The sequence below is a fragment of the Xiphophorus maculatus genome, chromosome 13, assembly GCF_002775205.1.
Source record: "Xiphophorus maculatus strain JP 163 A chromosome 13, X_maculatus-5.0-male, whole genome shotgun sequence".
Classification (NCBI taxonomy): domain Eukaryota; kingdom Metazoa; phylum Chordata; class Actinopteri; order Cyprinodontiformes; family Poeciliidae; genus Xiphophorus; species Xiphophorus maculatus.
The window spans coordinates 27,260,441-27,270,547 of NC_036455.1; the positions used below are offsets into that span (position 1 = coordinate 27,260,441).

The following is a 10,107-nucleotide window of genomic DNA, read 5'->3' on the forward strand; positions in this document are numbered from 1 at the left end:
GGCGTCTTGGTGTCCATCATCACCTTCCTAACATCTAAAATACTGTTTCAGTATTGTCTTATTGTGTCATTTTTTTGTCATGTAAATGGAGGAAGAAAAAACAGTATAGACTCAAAAAAAATCGGCAGCACATAACCTTAAAAACCCTGTATCGGTCGATCTCTACTCTGAACCTTCACTCTCAAAAATTCTGTTTCCAGCAGCTGTGAAGGCTTAAACTAAAGTAACATAAATATGAGCAATACCTAACTGAAATACTTCATAATTAATATCAATATTTTTCTTTTCTGTTTCTTGTCTCTGCTTTCAGTTTCCCGTGTAAGCTTTAAAAAAGAGTAAGTCTCTGCACTCTTCTTTTCAGCATCTCACTGAGACGGTCTGGCAAAAACACAGCATCATTTCAAAATCACAAAATTGTACCAAGTATTTTGTCTAGATTCTAGTGCAAATATTTTAAGTGCACTCAAAACAAGACAAAACTAGCTCACAGGTAACTTTTCAGCAAAAAAATAATAAATAGAAGCTTGTTTTGAGTCAATTATACCTTAATATTAATGAAAAAATTATTTCTATTAGCAGATAATTTACCTTATAATGTTTTCATCAATATTAAGGTATTAATGATTTAAAACAAGCACCTATATCTTGCAGAAAAGTTTAACCAGATGAACCAACTAATCCACCAGATAGTGCCATCTGCAGACTGTGTGCTGCAATACAAGTGAATGTTGGCATCAAAAAGCACCAAGAAGACCTGGGAAGATCTGTTTTGTTGTTGGTCACCTTGGGGTGGAAGTAAAGACCAGGTCTGTAGCTCCTGTAGAAGAAAAAAAAGTCATATTCAGCAAGTCAACAGATGATTCTGTTATTTCAACTCTCTTGTTTTGAAATGCACACATTCTGGTATTTTTATTGACCAAGACAAAGATTCTGTGAGAATGCAGGTTTGCCTTCAAGGCAGATGTTGAGGTGACCTCTGGATTGGGTCTCTGCTTTTTGGTGATGTGGTTTTGTTGGCTTCATCAGATTGTGGTCTACAGCTCTCACTGGAGCCGTTCAGAGCTGAAGGCCTTTGCCGGGTCAGGGAAGCGGTTCTGTCCCAAGTGGAGGAGTTCCAGTATGTCAGGGTCATCAATGAGGGATAAAGAAAGGGCCTCAAGAGCAAAAGGCAAATTGGTCTGTTGTGAAGATGGCAAAGTCCAAAAATGAATCTTGATTTAGTGGTTGATCTGCTACTACCCTCATCTACAGTCACCAGTTCTGGGTAGTGACTTAAAGAACAAGATCAGATACAAACGTCTGAAATGAGTTCTGTGTTCTCCTACAGATAGGGTGAAGCTCAGCCATCCTGGAGTAGAGCTGCTGCAGCTCCATGTGGAGGGGAGCCTGGTGGCTCAGGCATCTGGTTAGGATGCCTCCCTGCTGAGGTGTTCAGGTCCCACCAGCAGAAGACCCAGAACACAGAGGGACGATGTCTCTGACGGCCTGTGAACACCTTGGGATTCCCCAAGAGGAGCTGGCAGCAGCCTAAGGTCATGGAGGCCAAAGCTGCTACATCCATGACCCAACCCTAGAGAAGTGATGATGTAACCTGCACTGAAGTTAGTTGAGTATTTTGAAGTAATGCTGCTCAAGTGCAACTTGCCTGTTCTATCCACCTTAAAGTTTTTTTCTAAGTTACTATCCAGCCATATAGTATCTACATCAGGGGTCTCAAACTCCAGTCCTGGAGGGCCGCAGTCCTGCAACTTTTAGATGTGTCTCTGCTGCACCACCTGAACAGAATGATTAGGTCATTAAGGCTCTGGAGAACTGATCTACACAAGCAGGAGGTAATTAAGCCATTTCATTCCGGTGTTTTGTACCTGTGGCACATCTTAAAACTGCAGGACTGCGGCCCTTGATCTAAAGCCTTGTACAGACGTACCCAACATTGCCTTTTAGTACTTTGAAACCTTCTCTGCAATTAATTATCAATAGTTCTCCAATTAGTCTAGTTGGCTATACTTTAGCCACCCCACCACTAAAACGCCAACCTTTAGCGCTGCTCAGTTTTTGCCAAGTTCTGTTAATCATTTAAATACGTGCAGGTCTCCCAGCGTCAAACGTCCTAGTTAAACTGTATGTCGCAATCTCACCAGCAGAGGGAACCATAATCCAACCCAGAAGCTTTCACATTGAGGATGTACATTATAATGGACACTTTCTTCTAAAACAAGAACAAGACATTTACACAGCAACCAATTTTACACTTTATTTGTTTTAGTACAACAGTTTAAGTCAGCTAGCCACTTTTCTATTGAAATGCCAGAAGTGTATTGCTCTTATGCATTCCATGTGTAGACATCTGCTCAGTGATGTTGAAAATGACCTCCAGTTGCATGATGGGCATGTTAATTCACAGCTATACAGCAAGAAGTCGTGTGCTTTAAGTCAACCCCATATTTTTTTTTCATATTTTTTTTTTACAAAAGCCAAGAATCAGCAGTGGCGCAAAACCCCCCATGACCTGCCGGTAAAAGTCAGCTGAATCTGGGAGCAAAGCTGCATGTCCAACAGCCAACACCTCGATGGAAACTTGTGCTACTTTTTAAATATACAGTAAGTGCCAAGAACAGGTGTGGTTCACAGACGTTTTCAAACCCACTATGAAACGGGTGGTAGTAAAAGACCAATGCATAGTAACATGCTTCCCGAGAGAATAAAAAACACACACCGCTAATATCAAAGGAAGGGGGCTCAAGCTGCACGGACAAGCTACATGATGATTACAGCAGACTCAGAGGAATTATCCACATGTAGAACGAGCGCAACTACACTGACATAGCAGGAGAGTTGAAAAAAATTCACAAAGTAGAAGTTGTATTTCCAAAAGAGGTGGGTAGTGAAAAAACAATACTGGCTGAACAAAAAATAAATTAATCTTTGGATACGTAAAAAACCCTATACAATCCCCCGGTGGTTCCCCCTCAGTCCTCTGAGCCGCCTTCTGACCCAGGCTCCTTGTCCTTATTCTTCCTCACCTCTTCCAACTTCTTGTCCTGTAAAGACAAAAGGAGAAGGTAACAGTGGATCCCCATGTCGCTCCACGCAAACGTCCAGGCAAACGCCACCAACCTTCTCCTTGAACTTCTCATTCATGGCTGCCATAATGGCTGTGCGGTTCTCTTTGTTGGCCTCCATCTTCTGATTGAGCTTCTCCTCTGCCATCTTGCTGAAGTTGTTGTTCTCCTCCATAGCTTTCTGCAGCACTTCCTTTTCATGCTCCCGCTTCTCGGCTAAGTGCTTCAGAACCTCGGCTTCATGATTCTGATGGCGGAGAGGGAAGTTAGCCTCAGACCACTTTAGCAAATTCTCCACTACTTGTATACAAAGGCAGAAGAAAAACCATTCAAGGGGTTTGACAAGTTTGTGGTCTTCTCTTCTTACCTTGCGCCTCTCTTCTGCAGCATCCAGCTTTCTCTGAATTTCCTCAAGAGAGACGTCCTTCTTTTTGGGAGGAGACAAGGGGAACTCTCCTTTACCATCAGGGGCTGGAGCACCCAGGATGACCTCAAAGGCCTGGCCAGATGCCCGCTTGTCAAGCTCCTTGACCTGGATATCTGAAGAACACCAGAGTAAAGACACCAAGAGATTCCAGCAATTTAAAAAGATACATTTACTTTAAATGCAAAACTACCTTCAGCTGATGCCATCTTCGACACAAGTGCAGGACAGGTAACCTGAAAGACAACAGATTGTATTCATACAGTATAAAAGCTGATCATTTATAGAGAGATTACATGATTGCATGATGGATTGTAGCACAGAAAACTTAACTGATTTTGACTTCAGCTTGTAGCTTTATTCATAAAAAAAACAAAAGATTGAATTTCTAAATTAATTTAAATCATAAATGTGAAACATATGGCACTTTTGGCCTTTAGCAATCACATCATTTAAAGCAGGGGCCTGTAGCCTGGACCACCCAAAGGGCCATTTGCAGCTAATTAAAAAAAAAATCCAATGTGCAGGTAAACTTTCTATGGGATGTTTATTTGTGGGAAATTTTGTATAAACATTATTTTGACGATGTCTCATCTAATATATATATATATATGTGTGTGTGTGTGTGTGTGTGTGTGTGTGTGTGTGTGTGTGTGTGTGTGTGTGTGTGTGTGTGTGTGTGTGTGTGTTGCTGGTTCCATCGTCATTCTGTTGTGGGGAAAAAATATCAATGGAAAACTGAACTGCTCAAAATAACACCTGTTATATTTAAAACCCATTTAACTGGTTCATTTTTAACCACAGTGACTAGTCATTAGTTGTAGTTAGTTGTTACTCATTATGAAAGGGCCAAAGAGCCACAGGTCGCTGACCCCTGCTCCGGTCATATACAGAGGAAAAATCTTTGTTCACGCTGCCAATAAAAAAGAAAAGAAACAGCGACATCTGGTGGCGCACTGCATGTCTGCATAAAACCACCGCCCATCAGCCCACACAACACACGGCATTCAGAGCCTCCGTGTCGCGCACGCGCCATTGTTTATGTTCCAAATTGTAACAGCATCGACATTCAGATCGATCAGAGACCGATCGACCCCCCTGCCCCCCCTCCACCCAAAGGGAGGGGCTCCTGGATAAGCAGAGCCAGTGTTAATAGTTAATGAGACCAGTCACAGTTTGCTGGAACAAAAGGCTGTCAGTGGGGTGTGTTCGGCGCCCAGACGCGACATAAGCGACACATAAGCGAGATGAATGAGGAATGTGCAGATCCACGGGATCCACGGGGATCCACGGGAACATCAGCAGCAGGCAGCACCTGTTCCTTCCACCATGTGCTCGGAAGCAAGAGGGAACCAGGGAGGGGTGAACCCACAGAACAAAAGCCACAAAGAAATGGCTGGAAAAATATCTGCTCTACTGTGACCAACAACGAGCAAAAACATAACAGCAGCCATGTTCTGTGATGAAACGGCTCTCTGGTTAATTAGACGGCTGAAGAACCGTTCAGTTATTCCAGAAACAGAACCCGTCCTGGCATTTCTCTGGGCTAACAGCTAGCTTAAGTTCTTTGTTTACCCTTTTTAAAAGCCAAAAACCACGAAAAAAAAGTCGTACATATGAACAGAATAAAGATTTAACAGAATAAAGATTTAACAGCCCAAACAGACAGAACTGGCCAACAATTAGCGTTTCGTCAAGCCAACAAAGCTTCAAATACTTTAATAAGTATTTGAAGCTTTGAAGATTTATTGAATTTATATCTTAGTCGTATAAATTCAATTTGATGGGTGTTATTAGCTCCATTTGGAGAAAGCAGCAAACAAAGGAGCTTTTATTCTGACGGCAACAAGGCGGCAGCCACAGACAAAGGGGAGCTCAGACTGGACACTTGGATGTAAAATACTTTTTTTTTTTTTTTTTTTTAAATGCGTATATAAAAATAAACTGACCACTAAAATATTTTAGGAAATTTAAATACAAAGATGGTCGAGTTGAAGAGGCAGAAATGACTGGTCTGAATGTCCCTCAGAGCCGACCGTGCCGCTGTCTCCCCGAGTACAATGGGCCGCCGGCCGCCGACACGAACAACGGCCGCCTGTCTCCACTAAAACAAAGAACAACAGCCGAGCAAGTTTTCCTAAAGCCTTTAGCTCACATCCAGCCGTAATTTAGACACGACTCAAACAAATTACTACAAAACGATTCACTCTAAGGTGAAGAAAAGCTTCCGCCGATTAAAGAAACCCGACCCAATAAGTGAGGATTTGTGACGTCCGGTGCTGAGGTGAATACTCCTACCTACAGACGCGGCTCTCCTGTCGGGTTTCTGGGCTACAGATGCTGCCTGCCTGTCACACCCACCTCCAACAAGCCGCGGATGCTGCTCAGCTCCTCTGTCTTAGGTTTCACCACAAGCCTCAGGCGCGAGCAGCCTCAGCGCGCGCATTTAATAGAACGCGGCCCGTGACGTTGCAGCTGTCTGCCACCAATCAGTTGGCGCTATTCTGCGCGTGGGGATTGTAGTTTTTTCTTAAGGATCTTCAACGTGATGGCGCAACCATTTAGCTCTGTTTTTGCTGCCTATTGTAATGAGTGGAGTATGTCCTCTATTATTCTATCGTTTTTACAATCCAATGTGCTAGTTATTTTTTGTTCTTCATAAACAAACATTTTAAAAACCTTCTTGACTAAACTTATCAAGTTTTACACACATATTCATTGTTATTGGTATTTTAAGATGAAACAAGCTAAAAACCTAAAACGTTAGTCTAGACTCCATTACTCTAACGCCTGATGATTATGTAACACAGTCACTTAAATACAGCAGAAATAAGGAAGAAAAAGACAGATTTATTTTTCAGCATCCCAATGAACATCTGAATGAACAATAGAATGCCTTCACTAGAGGAAAATTAAAGTTTTGGGCTGGCCTAATCCAGTTAAGAAGTAAATCTTTCTGCGTTTCCTGACAGCAATTTTGGTCACTTTAAGAGATTCTGAGAGCTTTTGCTAGGCAGAGTGTGCAAATATCACCAAGTAGACTCCAACCAAAGATGAGTGGTTGTTGTTTTCCAGTCGAAATGTGATTCAACTTGAAAAATGGAGTTAGTTTGAAGTTAGATGAATCCATATGAGAAACATGCTGACTTTTGACATGGAAAATGACAAGAACGCATGTGTGTAAAACAAGAAAAACCTGTTTTAAACGTGCTTTCTCTAACTGTAGCTGTAATCTAATAAACCAGTCACTGAAATATGGCTAACTTTAGTAATTTGGACTGCCCAAATGTAATACTAAAGTCAAAAAGAAAAATGGTCATAATGAGGTATTTGTGTGTAGAAATTTGAGGAAAGAGATTAATTGAAAACAATTTGGCAAAAGGCTGTAACATAACATGATATGGAAAAAAGGAAGCACTGTCAGCACTTTCTGGATGCACTGTGCAATCATTTGGAAAAATATTTTGAACCTTCCTTGCCAGTGAGATGTAGCTTATTTTGGGAAATAACTTTTTTTAATATTTGGAGGCGTGTGAAGTTTCACATGTCCAGTTGTTAGCCTGGAGCGTCGAATATCTGCATATTAGCTTTGGAAAAAAAAGAACTGAAGGTGGAACCAAGCAGAATGATGCGTATGATGTCATTCATATATTTTTCAATGTATTTGCGTTCTTTCATAGAGGTAGCCATGCTGGCCATGTGTGTTTTTGCTGAGGAAACTGCTGTGAGCGGTCGTCTGGACCCTGAACTTAATGATCTGCTGATTCAAACATGAAGCATCAGCACACATGGCGCTGGGCAGAGTCCAGCTAGCAATAACCACTGGGGAAGATTTTAAAGAGCGCACTGCGGCAATTCAAAGACCAACACAGGCCGGAGCTTTGTCAAGGCACATTTCAAAATGCAAATGTTTTTTAGCAAACAAACAGACGTGACATTCTGAGATAAAAACCTCCGATAAAACCATTGCTCCTTTTGGAAATGCCAAACTTTAGGACAGCAAGCACTCCCTGGATTTTTTTTTATCAACTATTTTTAACTTACCATTATTCTGATGACAGCAGAAGGCGATCAGTGTTTGTTCTGTCACAGAGACGCTGCACTAAAAGTATTTGATGTGAGAACATTTAGATCTATTTTTACCTCTGCCTTGTGTGAATATCATTTCATTTTGTAGGTTGGCTCTCCGATTGCTATCAGTGTTGAAATCACTTTCAGTGATGTCGCCTGGATGCATGTGAAGCATTCACTGCTCCACCCGGTCCAGATGTTTGGCTTATGTTCACATCTGTTTGTCTTGAAAACCTTAAGAAGTCCAAATTATTTAAGCAATTCTCCTTTTTTTTATTGACATTTTAGTTATAAATGTCACAACTAAATGTCTGATTATAACAGTAGCTGTCCACTACAAATGTGCACAAAACTTTGTCTATATTCCGCTAACATCAGAAAACAAAATTTTGCATTTGAAGTGTTTCCATTAAATAAGAAAGGAAGTTAGAAATCACACATAAATTTGATTGTTTGAGCAATAAGTCTTTAAAAACATCCCATACCGTCATCCTCCTACCACTTCCTGTCATCTTCTACTTTGTAGTTTGTACCAGGGACAACATCCAGTTGCTGATTGTGTGACGTGTGATGCAAAAAAAATTAAAAATTAAAAATTGCTTCCATTGCAGTTTTGCAAAAGAATCCAATTTTTATATGGCCAAAAAAAGCACTTCATCATAGAGCCAAAACGTTTTATTGAAAACATAGAGGTTTTTCTAAGTTGGTGTTTAAGTTTATTTTCAAAATGTCAAATTATGCAAGTAAATGGTCAATGGAATTACAGAAGCTAGTTTGAAACATTTGAAAAGTGTTCTTCAGAAATGTTGTTCGTTTGAAGTAAAAGTTGAGCACATCACAAAAACACAACATGATCATGAAGTCAAAGGGTTTGAGTCAAAGTGAAGTCATAAGTCATTGGTGTGTAAATCCGAATCAAGTCCAAAATCCTATGATTTCATCCAGTTGAGTCATTAAATCTGTGACTCGTGTCTGACTAGATTCCAAGCCACATGACTCGACTTCCACACTTCTGGAAAAAGACAAGAAGAGAGAGAAAGAGAAGACACTTTGAGAGAAAACTTTATGATACACAGGCTCATCAATAAAGCTGCATATTCATTGTAAATTACATCACTTCCTGTCGTCTTCTTCATGGTTTGTGCCGGTGGCGACATCCGGTTGCTGATCATGTGACTCGTGTGATGAGAAAATAGCGTTTGCATTGCAGTTTTGCAAAAACAATTTTGATGCGGTAAAAAAAAAAAAAAAAAAAAAAACACCTCATCCTTGCGGCAAAACTTTTTATTAAAAAATGTGAGTTTTTGTAAAAATTGGCATGTTTCTATTAAGCAAATTTATTTTTGAAATGTCAAATTGCACAATTATAAATCACTACGCAGATGGAATGAGACATCCTGACCAGGTGAGTCATGATCGGTTTCCTGACGGGTTTTTTCCTGGAATCTTTGAATACCTGGTCTTCTTTTTGTGAGGATTTGCATTGTGGTGTGTGGAAGTGTGTGTGTGGAAGCTGGGCCGTTCATGTAGACAACACCTCTGATGCAGAGCAGCTCTTCCTCTGCTCAGAATGGTGCTGTTATCTGGAGACGCATGTCTGTGTTACCCGCAGTGGATGTTAATCGAACATCAATGTTAATTTAATCATGAAACTGAATCTTCTAATTCAGATGACTTTTGTAATAATCTAAAAATGTTAATCATTAAACCTTTGCGATGTGTCTGATGCCAGGACTGAGTGATCCTGGGCAGTGGCGATGACTTTAATCTGTATTTCAAGACATAAACGCCGTTTACTGGTTAAAATCTATCATGTTTTGATGAGAGTATTCTCATATGTATAACTTTTTTCTTTAAAGAAATGTTTCCATGATGTTGTGCATGTACTTAAATGCAGACTGTTTGAAACACAGATATTCCACATGGGTGTGTGAGGTTAAATGTTGTACATGCAAATAAAAATATAAGTAATGTTGTGTAAACTAGTTAACAGAATATATGACTAAGAAGAAGATGACATGAAATACTAAAGCAGTGAGAAATCCTACTACCTTTCCATTGACTTCTTCAGCAATTTCAATTGTACAAGACGACATATCAGCCTTTGCTTTCTTTGGACCTTCTTTTAAAAAACACTGACTACACCGGACCAGCAGCAGCTGCTGAGAGCCACAATTTTGAAGTTGCTCTTCCAAGGCCTCTGTCAAATTCCTCTAACCCTTAGGGTGCATTCAAGGCAGTTCTGCTTAGTCTGCTTTAATCCAACTGCAGTCTGCCTAGACAGTCTGGTTCATTTGGGGCGGTGTGAATGCATAATCGAACTCTGATGCGGATTAAAAAAGTGAACTCTGGTCCAAACTCGGTCTGCGTTTGGTTGAAGTGAACTCTGGTGCAGCTCAATGCAAAAGTGAACATTAGTGGACTGGCGACCACTCCAAAAGCAGGAAGCCAACTACTGTATATTGCAAGGCATTCTGGGTAAATACAACCAAACAAATGCGCTAGTATGGCATTAGCGAGACAAATTGCTTGTGGTCTTTTACCAAAGAC

At 40.6% G+C, this 10,107-nt stretch overlaps 1 protein-coding gene across 2 annotated transcripts; it reads right to left on the reverse strand.

Annotated features, from left to right (window-relative positions):
• Positions 1-2,240: 2,240 nt before the first annotated feature.
• Positions 2,241-5,930, reverse strand: LOC102219676 (stathmin-like). Of its 2 annotated transcripts, none has more exons than XM_005810819.2 (5): positions 5,848-5,930; positions 3,680-3,722; positions 3,430-3,602; positions 3,118-3,309; positions 2,241-3,041 (listed from the first exon to the last, which is right to left on the reverse strand). In XM_005810819.2, exons 2-5 carry the CDS (start codon positions 3,693-3,695, stop codon positions 2,970-2,972), a joined length of 453 nt encoding a protein of 150 aa, XP_005810876.1. In that variant the 5' UTR covers positions 3,696-3,722; positions 5,848-5,930; the 3' UTR covers positions 2,241-2,969. The 2 variants fall into 2 exon arrangements, with proteins under 2 accessions (XP_005810876.1, XP_005810875.1); XM_005810818.2 differs by having other exon boundaries at positions 5,785-5,914.
• Positions 5,931-10,107: the final 4,177 nt, after the last annotated feature.

Bases quoted from the DNA above. Each gene is read 5' to 3' on its own strand.
- LOC102219676 (XM_005810819.2), bottom strand. The intron at 3,310-3,429 runs GTAAGAAGAGAA...CTCCGCCATCAG, and splicing joins CTGCAGAAGAGAGGCGCAAG to AATCATGAAGCCGAGGTTCT. The intron at 3,042-3,117 runs GTTGGTGGCGTT...TTGTCTTTACAG, and splicing joins ATGAGAAGTTCAAGGAGAAG to GACAAGAAGTTGGAAGAGGT.